We start from the raw sequence: 23073 nt of genomic DNA on the forward strand, positions 1-23073 counted from the left end.
GCCATAATGAATGCATTGGCTAAATTTTGACAATATTTAGTGGTAGGTAGATTTGTAGTTAGAACTAATCATAACAATTTGAAATATTTCTTATGCTAGAAAGATTTGAATGAAAGTCAACAAAAATGGATTAGTAAGATCCAAGCCTATGATTCTGAAATTGAATCCATTAAAGGCGAGAACAATGTGGTTCCTGATGCATTATCCAGGAAACTTGAAATAAATGCTATTTCAGGGGTCGCAGTTGATTGGAAATCACTATCATTAGCGAAATATTCTAAAAATACATTTGCACATGACATTTTGGATGGGAATGTTCAAGATGAAAGATTCAAGATTATAAATTAGATTATTTATTATAAAGACAGAATTTTTCTTGTACCAAGATTTAAATTGAAATTGAAGATTGTGCAGGCACTCCACGATTTACCCTTGGTATGTCATACAGGTTATTTCAAAACTTATAGGCAAATCCGTGAACAATTCACATGGAAAGGGCTAAGAAATGATGTCTTATAATATATGAAGGAATGTATCACATGCTAGCAGAATAAAGCCGAGCATTCCTATCCAACAGGATTGCTTCAACCTTTACCCATTCCAACTCAAAAATGGGCAAGTGTTTCTATGGATTTCATTACTGGTTTGCCTAGAGTACAAGGTAAAGATTGTATTTTTGTTGTGGTTATAGACTGACAAAATTTTCCCATTTCTTTGCTATCACTATAGATTTCACAAAAGTTCAAGTCGCTAAATTATTTTTCAAGCAAGTGTTCCATTTGCATGGCTTGCCAAAGGATATCATCAGCAATAGAGATAGCTGATTTCTGAGCATCTTCTGGGAAGAATTGTTCAGATTAAAAGGTACAAATTTGAATCATAGCACCAGCTACCATCCACAAACAGATGGGTAATCCGAAATTGTGAACAAATGAGTTGAAGGATATCTTTGTAATTATGTCACTAGGTATCAAAAGGCTTGGATCCGGTGGTTGTATTTAGGGGAATATTGTTAGAACACAACATATCATATCTCTATTGGTATAACTCCATTTAAGGCTTTGTATGGATATGATGTTGTATCTTTTGCTGATCTTGCTTTTTCCCACAATAATGTACACAAAGCCCAGAATTGGCTTCAGGAAAATCAGGATATTTTAAAAGCCCTCAACGAAAATTTACAATCTACACAAAATCAACAAAAAAATTATGCAGAGAGGAAACATACAGAGCACAGTTTTAATGAAGATGAGTTGGTGTATCTCAGGTTATAGCCCTATCGACAATCTTCAATCAGACACAGTGGTGCTAAGAAGTTGAAGCCCCGCTTATATGGGCCTCATCCGATTGTCCGCAATATTGGTGCAGTTGCATATGAATTGGATTTACTAGAAGGCAGTCGTATCCATAATATTTTTCATGTTTCTTGCCTCGAGAAGGCTCTCAGAAATCAGGTCATTGTATCAAAAGATTTACCACACTTGGACCCAGAAGGGAAATTGGAAACCATTCCTAAAAACATTTTGGATATATGCGAAAGACATTTGCGTAATAGATCTATCAAGAAATATTTAATACAACGGAAAAATCTACTGGTGGATGAAGCTACATGGGAAGGTGAACAGATATTACAACATCCTAATTTGCAATTGCTTGTGGGCAAACAACATGAGGGAGGGGAGACTTGTAATATCCCTCCTAGAGGACTTTCCTTTTGAATGTCGAATTGGCAAATAAACGTTAATTATTTTATATTAGTTTCAACAAATCTATTGAACTAATATTAATTAACTAATAATAAATAAGATTATAGTAAGCATTTCATAAAACTTAAGTTTATAAAAAAACTTATATTGTGAATAATCTAACTAAATCAGTTGTGGCAATTACGAGATTTCCATTGTTTAAATAGAGGCAATGGCTCTTCAAAGGGCATGAGTATAGATTTGATCATCGGAAGTTGGAGAATGTGTATTTGAATTTCTTTCGTCAGGATTTCCTAACCTAGTGGAGTAAAGTTGAACAAAGAATTCCATGCCCCTTAGCATCACAAATCTGGATATTGCAGTGGAGTCCGGACAGAATTTTATTGTTCTCACAACCAATCAAATAGAAGGCGCAAAAGTGGCAAATACGTGTGCAATAAATTTGGAAGATGTCTATTAGAAGGAAGTTGGGTTCAAACTCTAGGAGAATGGTGGCAGAAATTACTAATGATTATTGACGACTGTCTGTATCAGCACGTAACATGTATAAGTGTATCTCAGGGAAACACAAGGAGTGGATTTTGTCTATATATGTCAGTAGTGTATAGACTCTGATTGTTATCTTTGTCTTCCGGTAGAAAAACCAATAAGATTTTATAGTGCTATCAGGCGGTATTCGCAATTATTTCCTGAGGAAGAAGATTAATCAGACATGGCAAAATTCATTTGATCAAAGTCAAAGGAGTACTATGCTACTGTGTAACAATTAATGGGATCTATTACATCGTTTCTGAATAATTAAAGTAACGATTGCTGGCCTAGCAAGGAGAACGAAAGGAGTATTTCAGATTGTAATTCCAGGTGCATTCTATTCTGAATTTAATAAAAATGTATTTTTATTTTATGTGCATAACAAATTCAAATCAAATACTGTATTCAATTCGATTAAAACGAGACTGGGTTCAGATTTGTAAATGTGTATGAATAGTTACTGGGATTTACATTCAGACATAGGCCTGGAATTTTACAGAACACTTAGCCATTTGCTTAACCAGGGCCATTTGCTTAACCAGAGCTTTCACTTCTAAACTAAGTGGTGGGTATATTGCTGCTGATTGGTCCCACGTGTTTTTTAAAAACTAGATATGGCACAAAGACCTCCACAGAAGCAGAGCCATTTTACACTAATCATGTAGAGCCTTACATGATGAGTCCTGGAAACATGAACTGTACTCTCTTTAATGAGGAGGAAGACTACTTGGATCCATTCAGGCATATGGATGAACCTGAGCCAAGAATCTATGTTATAGATGAACAAGATGTTGTCATTCCAAATCTGTTCCAATCTGTGAAAGAGCAGCAGGGGCAGCAGATTTTGTTGGTTTACGAAGAGGAGGATGAGATGGAAGCTGATTTATTCAATGAACTCCCTAGTTTCATTGCTGATAATGAAGAGGTTCTACCTGGACCAGCATTCGCTGAGGTATTTGAGCTGCAAGAACATGTGGATCGGCTAGGAGTGTTCTTCTCTCGGGGGTTGATGATGACATTTTGGTCTTCAAGGACATTAAGGATGATTCGATTCATCAAACTGAGCGACATGATCAAATAGGAGGGTCCCCTTTTACATCATGTCCAGGTGGAATGTTGTATTGCAACCAGCCGAGTAAATGAAGGGAGGATGGCGCTTGGACATGTCAAGCACCCCAAGAAAAGAAAAAAGGAAGCTATTTCAACAAGCCAGTTATTTGGCTTTGTTTGATTTTTGTATTGTAGATGTCTGTATATAGTAGGTTAGATGTTTTTTCATCTTTTCAACAAGTGCGTGTACATAATTGCTACATCCTAGAGTTGTCCAAAGCTATCAAGAGCTTTTGTTTTTTGTTGGGTTTAGATTTTTGTGAAGTTACAGGTGGGCTAACACATTGTTCTCTTTCTATGACTCCATGCCCAAAGGATTGCTTAACGCCACTCATCTTATGCTTAGCAGGCGAGCATCCCATTGAGTCGCCAAAAAAGTTGGCTATTTTCACCCCCATTCAGCCCATCATAGATAATCAATCTGAGAAAACTTCAAAGGTCTAGATTCTTTGCAGTGGGTTAACACATCAAAGGTTGCAGTTAACATTTCTGCCCTTTAACACCAAGTGGCTCAGTGTGTTCTATCGAATGGCTCAATTTTTTCTAATATGGGGTTCTCGGTGAAGTATTCCCGTTGTTCTTTGTGCTAGTAGCTCAATAGAAGCGAAAGGTTAACCTTCATGTTAACCCATTTCACTATTTCGCAGGGGTCATTTTTGGTTGTCTACAAAATAGCGAAATATTTTGTTGTTTTTTCCATCATTCATTGGGAAATATGCCAACTGCCAAATTTTAAAGATTCTTCATCAGTGGTTGTGTTTTAATCATTCATTGGGAGATTTTGCAACATCTAGGCCGTCCATTTCAAATGAAAGGATCTTTATCGACGGTCCACCACTTTTGGGGGCAAATAAAATCCTTTCCTCGCGGGTCAACTCTACAAGTGTACATGGGTGGGTTAACACTGCATGTTATCTCTTCCCAATTTTTGACAGCAGCACGATTTAACTTCTGGCGCCATGACCCATTATAAGGACTATCTGTTTAACGCAGAACAACTTCTTGAGCCTTGTAATAATGACATTAATGGCTCTCCATGCTCATTTAATGTTTTTTGCAAAGGAATGATTGTCCTTTCAACTACCAGATGCAATCTTTTTGCAAAGGAATGATTTTCCTTTCAACTACCGGTTGCAATGGAAATCAGAATTTTATCTAATTCTTCATTTCTTTTTTACTCTGTAACCTCAACTCCACTATGGGTGGAGTTTAAGCTCAACGTAAGATTTGATTTATGCTTGATCTATAAAAACTAGTTTGTAAACATTTTCTGGGTTCTTTTGGATTCTTTTGCAGAAATCTTTGCTCTACAACTGTAACTTTGTCTTGCCATACATCAATAAAATCTATTTTTATCTTTTCTCCCATTTAATTATCTGTGCATATTTCTTGCTTATTGCTAATTGTTTCTTTTATGTTCTTTAAGTTCATGTGTTGTGTTAATCTAGTCTATGGATGTTGCATTGTGAATCTCATATCCATGTAACACTCCATTGGCTTTGCCCTACATATGAATCCTTAGAGGATAGATTAGAGTAATATTTTAATATTTGTATGAGTTTGAGTGCTTATTAGTGTTATGTGCATCTAATGCAAGAGCATCGAGCTCGGATTCTGTGGACCTATGGTTTGCATGGTTCGGGATGTGTTTGAGGCACATTGGGTAAACTTTTCCTAAGAGTGCATGAAGTTTGGAGTAATCACGTTGGAGTTAGAGTCGTTTTCGTGGCTGTTGATGGCATGTTCCTGATTTACTAACAAACTTTGGAGATTGTTTTTGCGAGCTTCAATCCAAGGGAGTTGTCGTATGCACTCTTGGATTTAGATCGTTCGATGGCATGTGGGCCTACGCCTAAGGGAGTGTGCTCTTATGTAGTCATATGAGTTAGTTATGCAATGTGAACTTGGGCCTTGTCCTAAGTTTTTAGTTATTTCATGTATTTAAAGTTTGTTGCCAAGCCGATTTATGGCTTGAGGGTTTATTTAATGTAACTTGCTAGGAAGACTTGTGGCTTGGTTAGTATAAGTAGGGGTTTTTTTCTTGTCTTGATTCAATTTAGGATACAATTCAACATGGAGTAGCTGAGAGGAGCAAAGTTTAACAAGGCTAGTAGCTAAGTGTGGGCTTGGGAAATAAGAAGGTTGCTTGGTGGCTTGCGAGCACAAGTTTAGATTCTTCTTGGGGATTTTCTACCAGATTGTAGTTTGGGCTAGCTGGTGTTTGGAACTTGCATGTTCTTGCAAAACTATTATTGTAATTACTATGTATTTGACCATAACCCGGAAGGCCTTACAGTCAGGCATGTTGTATGTAAATCTTATGATTCTATTATGAGAATTGGCATTGTGGTGGATCTAAATCTTTGTGTTATTGTTTATCTTTCACTATGTCGTTAATTGGTGGGGGCTATGACATCTTTGGCGATTCTCCTGCAGTGTATTACATCAGCATCTACAGGAAGGGAAGAATCAAAAATCTATTTTGGTGCATCACCGTATTTACTCTTAGCATTTTTAATTTTATCATCCTTCTCCTTTTACCTTCTAAGTTTTAGTTTAGGTTCACCCTGATAGTGAGGCAGTCGGCCCTCTCCGAAGATTCAATCTCTTCTTTCAAATCCCACACTTTGAGATTGTTTCCATGTTACACAAGGTCGCTCGAGGATAACACATCGGGCTAGGGTGCAAACTTTTGTGTCAACGGTTATTTTTATAGAATAGATTAAAACAGAACTTAGGGCCAAACATGTACGGTTTCAATCAGCCTTTGAGATGGTGTGATTTTATCAGTATCACCGTCTCCAACTATTAGATATAAGTGTAGTTAGAGATTCCATCTTGCCAATTACTTGCTCTAAGGGTAAGTGGATTCTTTCTTGAAAGTTAAGAGGAAAGAATATTGGTAACACTCTTTCAAAATCTCTCAACTTCTTGCTTACCTTGAGTTGATCCAAGGAATGGTGGAATGGGGAGCCTTCCCTTTAATGTAGGAGAGACTTGGTCTCACGTTGTGGTTGGTCTACTTGTTTTGCAATTTGATTTGAACAAATTTTTGGTTGCAAAATATCCATCCAACACGCCTCACACATATCTTCTTCTATTTCTGCTATATCTGGAGTCTCTGGATTATTAACACCTTGCAAACATAGGTTGAGGTTTCTCCGTCATTACTATGCCCGACCTTCACATTATGGAAACACCTTGTGGGAATAGTGTCACCAGAAGAACCAACATCATTAATAGCAATATTTAAACTAACTTGGGATAGGGGATTGAGGTGCACATCTGCCACCAAAATTGTAATTGTCTTGGACTGTGAGTCTAAGAAATTGAATGATGAAGCATGGGGCCCTCACAAATAGAACAACGCAGCATCATAAGCTTGAGCTATAGGTTCAAAAGTAAAGTAACAATAGAAAATGTTTTGGGCCATCGGCAAAATATTATCCATCGCAATTTACTCAAGGGTTGTATAATTCAATTTTTGCTTTGGGTATTTTATTTTAGAGATGCACAATGCAGCCATAGGCTTTGCACTCGATCAATAAACCAAAAGAGCATCCCATGAGCATGCAACACTTATACCATTAGACACCTAATGAATGTATTCCTAAGAGTGCTTGGGTATTATGTTCCACTCATAAAGGAATGAATAATCTTGTAATACTATCATTGGCCGTTGTGCCTAAAGATTTTTATTTCATTACATAATGAAGTTCTAGAAAGTAATTGGATATATATGAATCTGCATCATTGGATTGACTTAACTTTTGGTTATAAGTTAAGTGAGTAACTCTCTTAACCTCTCTGCTAACTATACCAAGGACATGGGGCCTCTATCTTTGATGTTGAGTCTTAAGAATTGAATATCAGTGATAGCCTGCATTTCACTATAACTGAAGTTTGACTAAGGAAGTCATGTGTCTATAAGAAACGAAATTAAGAGAATCTTAATGGTAGTTGGAAAATGATTGACACTTACCGCTAAAGGATATTTCTCTCATAATGATGAGAATAATATTTAAACACTCAACTAGTAGCTCGATTGATGAAGTACAATGGTGATAATGAATTAATTTACCAACACAGGGAATTACTGTTGTGATCCTTTATTGGATAAAAGGACTGAATTACAGCATTAGACAGAGCTAATACTTGGTAGGAAGAAAGAAATAGTTTACATTAAGAAGGATGTTGAACCTCAAGAATAGTGAGGAGTAAGCTTTGATGAGTAGCAGCTAAAGAATCTTCTTTAAATCATATCCTTTGATTATAAGAGATAAGTATTTTCTTAAACAATATTATAAGTTTTTAGAAAACATTAGGAAGACTGTTAAAGAGTATCTTGAGATAAAGTATTTTCTTAAACAATAATTATAAGTTTTTAGAAAACATTAGGAAGAATGTTAAAGAGTATCTTGAGAAAAGTATTGAATACTAATTTTATTTGCATGTCGTAGTAAATTTCTTACCTATATCCATGCTTATAGTGTAAGAGTTATGCTCTTGTTCTTTTCCTTGATCATTATTGTAATTTGTGACTACTCGTCACCATCGGCCATTTCATAGGTCCCCTGTTCATGCCCCTATTTCTACTTGGAGTAGTAAACAGAAGCGGTTAGATGCAAAGCATAGTGGATTCAACCATGGAATCCCCACACTCATTAGAATGCATGTTAAGGCAATTCATGGGTCAATCAACCAACCGCATAATTCCCCCCTTTCAGTGTCACACAGTTTGTTTGGATGATGGAGTAAAGTGGAAATAGCAAGTCCAATATAGAAACATTGCCATAAATGGAATGCAAGTCAACGACTAGGATGGAATGATCAGCGATCTTAAAATCCTCAACATCCTCTAAACTATGCTCTCCTTGAAATGTGGGTTGTGCTTTAGCCCAAGTGACGAAATTTGCTTGTCATGGATAAAATCCTTAACATGACTAAACCAACGATCTCCATAATCCTTGGAGCGCATTTTTGTCAATCCCATGGAAGGTCTCCTACGAAGGGAATCCTTGACGTATATAAAAACCCACTGTCCCAAAACATTGAAGCACAAGTCAACCAAGGTGAGGGAATGGTCAAACAAGGAGAATCCACAACCCCCTTCAAAACACGCTCATCGAAGTTTGTGGAGTTCATTTATTCCCTCACCACACATTTCTTTCATCTGGGATGGAATCTTTCATTGCCTCAAAATCCTGCTCTCCCAAAACTTTGGAGCGCATTTTCCACTATACAACGGAATTTTCCCCAATGGATAGAGACCTTGACCCAATGAAAATGTTGTTCTCCATTTTTTTGCGGTACAATTTCTCCATAGTCATGGAAATTTTCCAAGGGAATGAAATCTTGGACATCAGAAAAAAATTACCCATCTCTTCCAAACTATGGAGTGCAAAAACGAAAATTGATTAATCTTTAAAAAGATGAGAAATTGAAAACTTGGGAAAATTTGAAAAATCCTAGATAGTGAAAAAAATTTCCAAATGTTTGAGAATTTTGAAATCCAAATGGGAAAAGTTCTAAATTTTCGGAAATTTGGAAAAGTTTTGATAATTTCGAAAAATTCAAAAAAGCTTGGAAATTTTGAAAAATACTAGACAGTGAGAAAATTTGACAATCCAAAATGTTGTGAAAATTCTGAAAAGTAAAAATTGTGAAATCCAAACGTGCAAAAAATTGAAAATTTCAAATACATCAATTTTGTGAAAGTTCAGAAATTTTGGAAATTTTCAAAAAAAAGTGAAAGTGTTTAGAATAAATTGGAAAAAATCGGAATATTGGAGAAAATTCTTCAAGGCTGAAAAAGTTGCATTTAAAAAAAAAATTCAAAATGGCTTTTCAAGATATTGTTTTGGATTTACATAAAATTAAATATTAGTCTTATTAATATTTAATTGACTATTTTTGAAAAATAATCAAAAAAATAATTTATATTAGGGAAATTGAAAAGAAAATGATTTTCTGCATTTAAATCAAGAAAATTAATTAAATATTGATTTTAATTAAATATTTAATTGATTAAATTCCAAAACAATTGAAATTAGATAAATCATTAATAGCTTCTTTATTAAGCTAAAAGCATCAAAATGACAAATTTTTTGAAAAATACGATAAAAACCGACAAGTGGCACAAAATTGGAATCTTGGTGACAAAGTAAAGCAGCTGCCTAATTTTAGCCTAAAACTTTAATGCTATCTTTTTCAGAAGGATGGCTTATATAATCAAACCATTTCGTTCTATCACATACAAAAGTTTGAAAAACACATTAGCAGAGCAAGACTGGAATTCAGAGGGCTTGTGAGGAAAAACTTGAAGTAGTTTCCCCAAGAAAGCATAAAGGTATTCAGAATTCTCAAGGAGAGAGAAGAAACTTTCTTGCAAATTACGAAAGGAGGATTCTGAGCTTCATTAGAAAGGAACTTTTCGAATGAGTTGGAGAAATTTGCAAGTTTCTTGAGAAAATCATGAAAAGTGAATTCTGAGGAGAAGAATTTGGAAATCTTGACAAAATTTCAAAATCTTCATCTGTTGGAGGAATTATCTCTGCTTTTTAATGATGTTTGCGTATTCTTACGTATGAACATTTTATGTTTTGTAGGAAGGAAGAATGGCAGAACCCCGAGGAAATAGGGGAAACGCTTGGACAATTAATAAAGAATGAAAGGAGAGGATTCCACCTCGAATCCAAAATCATGTTAGTGGAAGCCTTAGTAACCTCGATTTGAAAAAGTTCAATTGGAGAATGTTTGGATACAAAGATCATCAGCATACACACTTGGCCACTAGGATCATGAGAAGTGGAATTTTTGCAGTTGTTTTCCCTTTGCCTTTCAGCATCCAAAGCTGATTGTGGAATGTGCCAAACGCTATAGTCCCAAGGATAGAACAATCAAGGATTCAGACCGAAATATTCTCACAGATTTTTCTCCGGCATCTATATCTGAAGCATTTGGGATTCCTTCACACCTGAGAATGGTGATGAAAACACAGGAGCAGGCACTCAGAGTCTACACTGTTGGAGTCTAATTCTATGAAGAAATAATCAACAAGGTTGAAAAAGAATTGATCGCATCATTCAAGGATTCCTAAGGTACTAGTATGGCTTGACTTGTAGGAGGAGTACAGAACCATGATCATGATGCCTAGTCGCAATTTTGGCATGTCTTATTCCTATAAATTTGAATCTTGGATGAGGTACTTCGTTAAGCCGGTGGCAGAAGAAGGTGATAGGATAGATTGGGCTAGACACATAAGTGATAACTTGAATGAACAATTGTTGAATCTAGAGCACAAAAGAAAGTTTTACATGTGCTCTTACGTCATCTATATGTTAGCACGAAGGATGAATTATGATGGACTGAAATGCAACGGATCAATTAGGAGGAGAACCCAACACTTGAAAGTTCATGAATGTTACCTGCAACTAATTTATATTCCGAAGATGATTATGTAAGAGTTAATGATGGCTTTGCCATGCACATAGTGAAGACCCTGCAAAAGAAGCTGCATATGAGATTATATGTTGGCGCAATGAAGTTGGTAGAGGACTACGGTGCTTGGTTCATTCAATTTCCCAACTTTTCATACATCCGAGTTAAGGGATTTTCCATGGAGCCATACAAACTTCCAAGATACCCAATAGATCATATGATCTTATTAGAAATTACTCGACAACTCACAATCTATGACAAAATTTAAAAAGGGAAGAGGAAGTTGGGATTGCAATTCCCAATTTCTACTGAAGAAAGCAAAATTGTGACATACCCGTGTCTAAAGGCAATAGAGAGATCATTAAATGAACTCCACTTCTTTCGTCTTCCACTTTATCCAAAAATGTTTGATTTTGATCCCTATAACAAGATCACATCAGTAGTAGGATCAAAGTATTAGCATAAAGTTCACCTCAAAGAATTTTGGGCATATCCTACAGATGAGCACAAAATTAGAACGAGGATGCATTCAAGATTGTCATTGACCATTATCAAAGCATGCAACATATTCCAAGTTCCTAATCAGATGGAGGAGGACAAAATGTGATGCGAAAAATATTCAATCCACAAATGACAATTCATCTATATGATTGCCAAAAGAAAGAGGTCACAGAATTGGACACTCTTTCAAAGCCAGTCTTGGATTTTACAAAGTTGTGGATTGAGCGTAAACTCACTAAACAAGTTGTGTTAGCAAATGGATTTACATATAGATTAATTAGCCATCGACCACTCAGGGATGAACGACCAAGGAAAATATCCAAAGGGAGTATTAAAGAAAGAGAAACTTCGTCAAAAGGTGTAGGAAGTAGGAAAGGGTAAGAGGTAGCTTGAAAAATGCATCCTAGGAGTGAGACAGATGAAGAGACTCAATAGAATAACTATAAATATGGAAATGCTCAAACTTCTCTAAGTCACTCTCCCAGTGTTCAAAATATCGAAACATTTTAAAGGCAAGAAGTAGGGACAAGTATAAGGAAATTTGAAAAAGAAGAAAATATGGCCAAACCAGTACATGATAGATTGAGTATAAATGCCTATGAAAAACTTGTACAAGGGAAAGGAAGAGATCAAGATAAAGCTAAGGAGGAAAGTCTTGTTGCAATCTTAGAGAGAGAAATGATGGAGGATGAGGTTAGTCCAGCAGAGGAAGAAGCTCCTGCAGCTGCGATATAGATTCAACCTGTAGAAGTTGCCTCTCCTGAGGTGATGATGGATAGTCCAGGAGGTGCAAAGGAGATCAACTTTCAAGGTCCAAAGGAAAGAACAATTGGTGATCCCAAGAGACTAGAGTATACCTATTCTAGAGTGGTTAAAGCAACGAATTCAAAAGGGTCAACAAAAGAAGGTTGATCCAGCAATTGAACTCCAATAAATTTTTGACCAAGCAAACCAAACCGAAGAGAAAGGGAAAACAAAAAGATCCACTAAGATTGTGTGAGGAGAATCAAGGTTCGGAATTATGCAAACTGCAACTCCTACAGTTGGCAAGGGTAAGGACCAAATTGCTCCAGATGAGTACCATGTCACAGAATCAATCTTAGTCACGCTTCTCAAAAGAAAATCAGAGAAGAATTTGATGACTCTACTCAGGCTTTGAAAGATAGACTGAAGAAGTTGAAAGAAGGATGCTAGAAACAAATTAGAGAAATCAAAGCCTTGTGTCAGTGCATCAACAACTTGCCTCGTCTAGTAAGAGATGACGATCAAGCATTTGTCCCTTTGACAAGTGTTTCATCTAAAGCGGTAGATGATATTGACAGGATCAAGCAAACTACTCAAGATGCGAAGGTTTGGGCTGAAAGAATTTAGGGAGAAGCCTTCAAACATAAGGAAGAATTGGTGCAAGTGCATACTAAGGCATTAGTTGTACTCTTCAGGATCAAGTGCATGGAGGAATTCTGGGAAGATGAGCATATTTACCAAGATGAAATGATTTCCGATATTCAAAATCTGATAGAGACCCCAAAGAAGACATTGATCGATCATTGAGTTATCAGCGAAAGCGATGTCTCTGATTTCCTTTGATGGTATAGTGCAGTGATCACAGCTAAGGAGATGTTTAAGAGTTTCACCAAGGAATCCACTTAATGGAAAAAGGTGGTTGACAACATCAGGCAAGGGGTGTCCAATAAAGTTGCATTTTTGCTGTCACAAAGATTGGTAGAGGATGAAATCACAACAGACAATTTGAAAGTCAAGTTTGAAGAGTTCTCTTAGTTGAATGTTTTTGAAAGAAATGATTTTGATAACTTCTCCATCTTCTCAAATACCATGCACATCACTCAAGACTTGCTACCGGATTGGGAGGAAAGTTTAGGATAGGCAGAAAGAGCTGTTTTAGTTTTAGAATTCAAGCAAGAGTCGGCACCAAGCATTAGTACAAAAGAGTTGGAGACAATGTTGGATTGATTCCATGCCTTCAAGCAAGGGAATCAAGGATAGATGCATTTACTACATAGTGAGTATTCTTAGTGATCATTTATTGCACCCCACTCCCTTCCTGAATGAGCATGCATAGTGGGCATATATTACCCACTATAGTAGTGCCTTCCTTATTGCATTAATATAGATTCTTTTTCTTTTTACGGTTGATGCGGCACAATCTGGGCCATTGGTTATTGTGATCATTTGCGCCATCCTTTCTAATCGAGAATCTATATAAAGGCCTCACTTCTAATTTGTAAGGGAGGATTTTCTGAGATTGTTGCTATGAGCTACTGAGATAATAGAGTTTTCGTTGAAGCTTTGGTAAATACTTGATGTATCTTGGTGCTTGCTTGTTCTCTTAAATTCCATCATTTAGATTAAGTTTAGTTTAGTCAAAGTGTTGTGATTGCAATGGGTTATGCGATGGCGTATTAATGAGTTCCTTTAGTTCATACTTTTGACGTTTTAGTGATTATAAATCGTTGTGCAAAGTTAGCATGAACCCCTTTCATACATATGTTTAACTTTATCGTACGCATACATTGTTAATTATGATGGTGTCTGTGGTCGTATGAAAATCTTTCGCATAACCCTTGAAGATTGCACGAGTTCATGTGTAGTTGTAGTATAACTTGGTGAAGCAAAGCTCGGTAAATTGAGGAATTTGTCCACCGGAGTACCATCTATTCTCATCACTTCCCGTAGGAGTAAAATATAACCTCTAAACCCTATCCTATTTCATTCCTACATATTTCGTGAAAATCCATAAATGTACGTCATTGCAAAAACATTAGATAGCTCCTGCATCCAATATGGCTTGAAACGTACGTAAGGCCCATTGTGATCATCAACAAATCATATAAACCACCAAGCTTATCCACAACCAAGACCTCTGATGTTGAAGGAACCTTGAAGTCATCATATGATCTTCTAGCAATCTTGGCGTAAATAAGACTTTATTCAAGAGAGGATATGATATTTTGGTATTTTCCTCTACTGTTTGGTGGGTCATAAAACATGCATCAACAATCTCCACAGATGATTCCTTCCAAAGAAGAATATCATAAAGAAGTTTTTTATATTTGATAAGATGCAAAATTGATTGATGATATCAGAGTAGGAATTTTACATTACAATTATGAGTATTCCTTCTATATTAAAAGGGAACCTGACACTTCATTAAGGCAACCTTGTAAATAGAGGGAGCAAATAGCGGATATGCTGTAATGTCCCCTTTTTAGCATTTATAGCATGATAATGTTGTTAGCCTATTTCCCCACGGTCTCATAGGCTAACTAGGACATTAAAGGGACTTAGAGGCCATTTGGCCTAGATAGTTTCAGTTGCAGGTTTTTCTGTGGGGTTTTGAGGCAACTTTGGGGCATACTTACTATTTATAGTAAGTCATCTTGGATATGGTTGGACATCTAGTGGCAGCGGTATGTCAATGGTAATTGTTTAAAATCGACAAGAAGACTTGTTTATCATTGATAAGATTTGTTATGCATTGATAAAGCTATTTTATAAAGTTAAATTTAAATATTTAACTTTATTAATGCATAGACTATAGTTTGTGGGAAATATTTAAATTAAAAGAGTCCCCTTTATTTTATAACACATTGGAGACATAAGTTACATAAAAGGAGTGATGTTTTATCCCACATTGAGAAAACGAAGGATTGAGCTCTTGTGAGAACACTATAAAAAAAAGGGAAGAGCTTCTTTTTAGTATGCTTGGAAATATCAAAGAAATTGGAAAATTTTCTAGAGATTATGTCTCAATAGTTTGAAGGACGAAATCCCTTCAAGCTGGAAATCTTGACGTCATTGAAAGATATGGTCTTGAGATTCAACAGGGTAGCAGTCTGAAAAAGCAGATATGAAAAAGCAGTCCGAAAAAGCGAAACCGAAAAAGCAGGCCAAAAAAGTAGTCAGAAAAAGCGGAATCGAAAAAGCAGGCCAAAAAAGCAACCCGATAAAGCAATTCGAAAAAGCAAATCAGAAAAGCAAAGCAAAAGGGGCAGCATTGAAGAAAATTATTACAGCCATCTACAACCAGGTTCCTTTATTAGTATTGTTCTTTTAAGGTATTATAAGTTTCAGCTGTAAGTGTGCATTATACCAACATTATCATTTTGTAATCCATGTAAATGTCAAAAGTCTTGGCCATATTCCATGAGCATTGTATTAGAAATTTCATTTGCAAACTAAGAAGATAATAGTTGCTGGTGTCATTTGAGCAATTCAATTTCATTATTTATCACCTAGTTAGTTTGCATACCAACTGTTTGTTAAAATGCCAGTTGGTTGTAGGTGTTCATTTTTCATGCTTAGATCATATATATGCATTGAATCTTGTCAAAATTAGTTGCACATTCATGTTAGGTCATTGTGTAGTCCATTTTGAGTCTCCTAGCACAAGATTCTCATTGATGCAAATTGAAGAAAGAGTCATTTAAAGCAAGCTGAAATACTATATCAGTCATATGTCCCCTGCATGTGAATTGTTTGATGAAATTTTTTGAGCTTTCATCAGCATTTTTTGAGAGCAGATTTGAGGAGGGTTATTACATATGCTTCGACCAACTTTTGAGGATCTTGGTCATATTGATTCAGAGGGAGTAAACCATGTCGATATGGATTCTCTAGTGATCACAAAACTATAGCAGTCAGAGAACTATGATTCATGAGATGAAGTTCCATCTTTGTGCCAAAGTGAAGTTTGTACAATATTGAAGACAAATTTGGAGTTATTAACCAAAGCCCTTATTGAGAGGGAGACTCAACATCAGTGACTACCTATGATATACTATAATGCATCCTTCTCTATGAGAAAGAAGTTTGAGGTGAAAGCGTTTGTTCCACCCACTGTCATGGTGAATGTTATGTAAGTTATTGCATAACTTTGTGGAAACACCATGGAAGGTGGCGATCTTTCATTGATGTTTGTTTGTGTTACTATGGTAAGGTGATGATCTTACTATAGTCTAACCTTCTATCATGATGGATATCATATGTTGATGTCTAAGCAAATCATGATATCTTATATCTTGTAAATCAACAAGTGACAGATGTCATTACAATGATGGCCTATGAGTTGTTTGTAATATAGATATGTCATTGGTACTTGGTGAATACCATGTGACACAATATTCAGGAGACCATTACCTTATATTTATTGGAGTAATTGGTGAATATCATATAAATCGATATTCAGAAGGCCATTACTCATGATATCATAAACGATATCAAAATGGGGGATATAAATTTGTAATTCCTGATATTACATTGAGGTAATATCTAATCATGTGTTTATCCTCCCCAACTAAGGGAAAGTATTAATGAATTGTAGTTTCAATCCAAATGGTTACTGTATGCTGATGAATATATGGTTGATATTCTTAGACAAACTATTCTCCTTATATTATCGTAAGGTAATAGTTGTACCTTGTGTTGTTCGGATAGAAATTGTTCTCCCTAGCTAAGAGGGAGTTTTAATGCTTCTAGCGTCAATCAGATAATTCCAATCGATAAAATCAAATGTTTGAATGACTTTATCTACACGATTATTATGATGAGTCATTAGTATTATTGATAATAAAGTGTGTGTGTGTGTGTGTTAGATATTATATATATATATATATATATATATATATATATGTATATGTATATATATATATATATATGTATATGTATATATGTATATATATATGTATGTATATATATATATGTATGTATGTATATTATTATATTATTATATGTATAAGTTATTATCACATTCTTAATCATAATAATAAGCAAATGTTATCAATGATTAATGAGAATTAAAGAGATCGTGTCTCTACAAAGAGAGATGCCTCTTAATCTCATATACATATGCATTGAGAAGGTAACTTGAAACACGCAGAAATAATTAAGTGCTACTACAAGTTTCAGCATATCCATAACCTGAGATCAACAATTATGTTATTGTGAGATAATATTTTAACATTATTTGGTTATATTATAATTATAATTATAATATCATTAATAATATATATTATAATTATTATCTTATTATATTATTGTATACTATATAATAATTATCATATTATATAAGGGTGGCAACTTTAATTATTTAACTGGGGGGCAAAATTTGGAAGGGTGATATTTAAATGGTATATAGGAAGATTAATCTTCCTTTTGAAGATAGATGATAGGGAACAAAAAAAAATACGATCTGCCTTATTAAGCGGATAGATTGCTTGGAAATGACAATTGCTGATTGTCTATGGTTGGGAGGGCAAATCATTGCTCATGGCAAATGAGCATGGAAACTCAACAATAAACACCAGCATGAACTGCAACTACATACCATTTACCCACTTAATTTATATTAGGGACTGCACACGGTTTAATTGGACATTAAAACTTGAGAAAGAAGGTCAAATACCATTAAAAATGCTAACATATGTTGCACTATGTTATAAGTGTGATGGCATTTTCTTGAAGCTATGTTCCAACTGGTTTCAATTTATATCTTAATCTATGGTATTTTTTTCCTATGGACAAAAGTCAAATTAAACAATTCTACTCTTCAAATAAGGACCATGTCCACAATGAGAAAATACAAACCTCACTAAACTTCTAAATTGGAGTAAAGCAAATCTCCTTAAAAAATTATTGACATTGACGGCCCAAAAGTTCAATTTTGCCACAATCCTACATGGCCTTGGAATTGGCAACATAACTGTAAAACTACAAAGAGATTTGATTCAATTATACGGAAGCAGAAAAACATACCCCTCATTTGGGCTATGAAGACCAACTGTAGGAAATAAGCCCCCTTCGTAATCCTTTGTGATAGATCCAATAAATTTTCCATTCTTTCTGCACATTAAAATTCCAAACAAACATACATATTTTTGTCTATTACAATCCATAGAAAGATGCCAACAATCATCTTGACATTAACCTGAGAAATAGTATATTCTTATGACACTTCAACCGCTTTTTGTAACAAATCCCTAAAGAATCAATCTAATTCTGAAACCATAATCAATAAGATAATTAGTTCTGTAGAAATGGAAAAATTCCATACGTAAAAAATACATCCTGTGATGCATTATTTATGCCAGCACCCACTGTATCTCCAGTAGTGTAAGTGGAGCCAAACAGCATCCCAAGCCCTGAATCATGAAACACCTTGCCATCATCTCCATGATACCCAAAGCTATTTGGTTCCCACCTATAAGTAAATTTAGAGCAATCATCATTGTAATTTACAATAGACAGTGGCCATGTGATAAGCTAAATCATGAATATACACATCATTAAATCAGGGAATATTATTACGCCTTTTAACAATTGAAAACAATGTCAAATACATCAAGTGTTCTCAAACGGAGAACTTCATAACACTACAATTCAAAATAGGATTTAGGTACGTCATGAAAGATATTCCACATAAAACAAACACGGATATTAGTTACAGACATTTTTTAACAAGTTTCGTAATTAAGCTGCATGAATAACATTTCAATTGTTTTGTATAGTTGTAAATTTACAATTTTATCCTAGTGTAAAAAGAATTCTAACTTTAAATCCTTTCCCATAGAAAAGACCTCCAATATAATATTGACTTTTATAGAAAGCTTACAAAATGCTAATCTACACATTATTTTGAGCATAATTTGAGTAAGCTTCATTAGTTTAACTCGGGTTGCTTAGCTCAAACTGGATTATATAACCTGAGGTTTGAGCATCAAATGTCCATTATACAGCATGTCCACATAAATCAATTTGGTAGTAATGCACATGCACAATTTTGTAGATGTGTACATGGCATGTCACTCTTCCTTCGACAAGTCATGCATGAATTTTCATGAGGCATACCCTCATTCAACTACCAACCCATATATTATCACATTTTCCTACCTCACTTCCCCTCAACTACTATAGATAATGGATCCTAGACATGGGTATAGTTAGTGACCTCTATAAAGCATGGGTAAGTTTAAATAATGTGCCTCTTAGATGGCTTCAAGAAGTTACTATTAGCTAAGTAGAATTGTTGTGTCTCTTGCTACATTTATTCTATCTTCAAGAATTTGAGATCTCAAATATGGGAAGTGTTAGAATATATAGTCCACTGATATAATTGACATGGGGGGTGAATCAATTATCCAACTATTATCACAATTATCAATCTTAACCATATGAGCAATACAAACTAGAACCACAACAAGATACTCATACACAATAACACCAAATATGTTAACTAGGGAAACCCTTGATCAGAGAGAAAACCCCGGTGGGGATGGTACCCACAAGATGATGTACTAATATTATTATTCTTTGTTAGAGGATGGACCCTGTTAGGACACCAAATATGTTAACTAGGGAAAGCCTTGATCAGAGAGAAAACCCTAGTGGGGATGGTACCCACAAGATGATGTACTAATATAAATATTCTTTGTTAGAGGATGGACCCTGTTAGGAATTTATGAATACATTCAATACATATGGGTCCCTGTTAGGAGACTTTAAATCCCTGTTAGGAGATTCCAACCTTGTTAGGAGTTGTGGAAGACAGTTGGACCCACTGCCCAAATAGCTTCAAGGGCAAGACCAATGAACCCACTGTCCAAATGATCTCTGTATTATTCCTTGCAGAATAAATTATCTCTCTATTATTCCTTGCAAAATAATAGAATTGTACTGTATTGCTCATTCATTTTTCTTTGTCCTATCAAACGGACCTCTGCTCCTCCTGATCTTGAAACCAAATCACAAATCTTGCATCCAATAATCTCTTGGATCGCTTACATGCATTCCTCAAGCACTCTGCTCCTTTTCGCACTTCGCACTTCATGCAACAATGGACACTTGAATACACATTACAATCAAGGAAAACATCTTTCTTTTATACCATATTTTCATAATAATTCCTTGAGTCGGCTTTGAGGCTTTCTCAATTAACTAAAATAAGATAACTAATTAATTAAGATTACAATAACACTATCGGCTCACGATCTATACAAAACTTCATACGTGCGAGACTAAGGCTTGCACACTTGCTGACGCATCAGTTGACTGTCTTCTGTCATTGCCTAACTACGCATCTCTTCATTACATCTCAGATGAAAGATAGCGAACAGCCAAGAGGAACTACACTGACAATACTCTCTCTGAACTGCTCTCTGTAAATCAGGTACATCTTCCGTACGACTTCAACTTAGACTCTGCGCACTCGACCACATCATTAGGACACTGTGTCCAACATGTCCATGACTTTGCATCACCAGACAATCAAACCATTGTCTGTACCATCAAGATCTTTGTCTAATACTCAGCCAGTCTTTACAGAAACCATACTATGTTGACATCAATGACAAACACAATCATGAATGCAACATATCAATACTCTCCAATGCTCAGGATACTCCCGCAATGTAGTAACATCAGCATTCATGCTAACAAGAAGTAATTCAAAACACAGATTCATATGTTCCTAGCTTACTAACATAGTACAGTTACCCATATCAACATAAAATTGTTCTCTCTAACCCAAACTCTCATTTCCAACTATTTGAAAACAACTCATTCGTAAAGGTGTTACACCCAGATAACAATGATGCCCACAATTTGCAAAAATACAGGGAGTTCTACATTAAATATGAATCCATGGAAAAATTATAATTGTAAATGAGGATTCATAGCTCCTAAACAACAAAAAAGACTCACCCGAGCTTCAAGAAACAAAGAAATTTTCATTTAATTTCTTATTCTTTATAAGGTTATATTTCAACGAACATAATGTCAAATAAAAAAGGCTTTTCTGTGTATGAATTACCAACATTGGCCTTTGAGAAGAGATATGGGGTCTCAAAACAAAGCTATCATTTCCTTAGCAAGTCAGCCTACAAGGCCTAAAGAAACAATTAAATAAATAAAATTTTATTAACCCATTCATTATCAAAGTCAACCCATACAGGATATCATACACCCCCAATCACCTATTTAAACAAGATCATTCTAAATCATTTCAACATCAATTTGAAATAGTCAACTCTGCATTCTTGCAGCAAAGAATTACTTTCTGAGCTCACAGCGAAACACCATAAATTGGCAGTGAATTCATCTCTGCCAGATACCGAATAACTTCTGCTACAGGCAGCAGGCTCTCATTCAACGGGGCAAGTGGTCTAATTTAACATTTAGAAGGCAAGAAAACACAATCTTGGACATAAAAAAAGATCCCCTTCGATAGCAGAGCCAAGATTCTTTTGAGAATTTGGATGGTTCCATGTTAAATTGTCATTGAAAAGTAGAATGGCTTAATCTCGAATGAGAGAAAATCCACTTTGTTCATTGTTAATGTGATTCAAATGCCTCTGATTTAACTTTCCTTGACTACTTAAATATTACAAATCTCTATCATAGTCCAATGACATTACCACTATCATCACAGCCTACATGAAACACCTTATTAAAATCTAGAAGTGTTAAAACAAGATTGTCTATAACTTTTTGTTTCAACAATTCAAAGCTCTTGTTTGCTCCTGTAGTCCACTTAAACTCATTCCTATCCTCTCTCATTTTTTTAGTCAAGGGCCCACAAACACTATTGAAATTTCTTATAAAATTTCTGTAAAAGCTAGCCAAATCATGAACTCTTTGCGGTAGGCCATATAAGGATAGCCTTCACCTTCTTTGGGTCTAGTTTTAGATCTTGTACTAAAACTACAAATCCCAAATAGACCAACTCCATCACAAAACTGCACTTCTTCAAACTAATCAACAATTTATCTTCTCTCAACCCCTCAAATACCCTACAAATATGCATTATATGCTCCTTCAATATCTTACTAAAAATCAAAATATCATCTAGATAAACAATGACAAACCTACCCAGAAACTCTTTCATGAACCACATGAATGTGTTCAGTGTATTGGTTAGCACAAAAGGCATGACTGTCCAATAATACAGCCCCTTCTTTCTCTTGAAGATTGTCTTCCACTCCATTCATCTCCTTCTCTTATCTTCAACTTGGTGACATCCAATCTTCAGATCAATCTTTTTGAAATACATTGATCCACTTAAACAATCAATAATATCATCCATCTTCGAAAAGGGAAATCTATATTTGATCGTGATCTTATTATAGCTCGAGAATCTATACACATCCTCCATTTTCCATTTTTCTTTGGTGCTAGTACTATCTGTACAACACAGACTGAAAACCTCTAATCAACCCTTTCTGCAACAACTCCTATACTTGTTTGTTCAAACCTTCACTTTTTGTTGGTATCATTTTAGTAGAGGCCTCATTTGGTGAATTAGCCCCTGGAATCAATTCAATCTGTAATGTAGAGTGCAAGAGTATTCCTCAAGAATCCTTAGGGTTAAGTTCTTAGATTTTATTCTAGTCACCAAAGATAGTCCTAACCACTCCAACCCTTCCAAGGATGAGTCTTCCCTTCAGCCTTGCTCCTACTATGCTCCTCACTTCACTAGAGCAATATGTTATACAAGTTGGGTTTAAGCTCCTTATAGAAAACTCTTTCCCCCTAAGACCTCCTTAAAAGTAATTCTCCTCACGTGCAACCTAAGATCTTTTAACAAGCATCTAGGGTGTGTGGATGTCCCTCATATCCTTCATGAACCATTTTGCCCATTCTAGTTCACTTGGCAACATGCACAAAAGTACACACAATGTTTTAGTGCAAGTAGGCCTAAAAAAGACCTAAAACAATTAGCCCTCTTAATCAGGTAATTTGAACTTTTCTCAAAATCAACCTTAACAACCCCCCA

The 23073-nt window shown here is 35.4% G+C and overlaps 1 protein-coding gene across 9 annotated transcripts in view; it reads right to left on the reverse strand.

Annotated features, from left to right (window-relative positions):
* Positions 1-23073, reverse strand: part of LOC149570249 (ran-binding protein M homolog) — a 212664-nt gene that overhangs the window by 129764 nt on the left and 59827 nt on the right. For all 9 annotated transcript variants that reach the window (XM_089822889.1, XM_089822885.1, XM_089822890.1 and 6 more), the window contains 2 exons: positions 18358-18504; positions 18060-18146 (listed from right to left, as the gene is read on the reverse strand). In XM_089822889.1, the coding sequence (XP_089679015.1) occupies positions 18060-18146; positions 18358-18504 (234 nt within the window). The remainder of the gene's footprint in view (positions 1-18059; positions 18147-18357; positions 18505-23073) is intronic.

Source organism: Cupressus sempervirens, chromosome 3, assembly GCF_028749045.1.
Source record: "Cupressus sempervirens isolate cs-2001-9-10 chromosome 3, ASM2874904v1, whole genome shotgun sequence".
Lineage (NCBI taxonomy): Eukaryota > Viridiplantae > Streptophyta > Pinopsida > Cupressales > Cupressaceae > Cupressus > Cupressus sempervirens.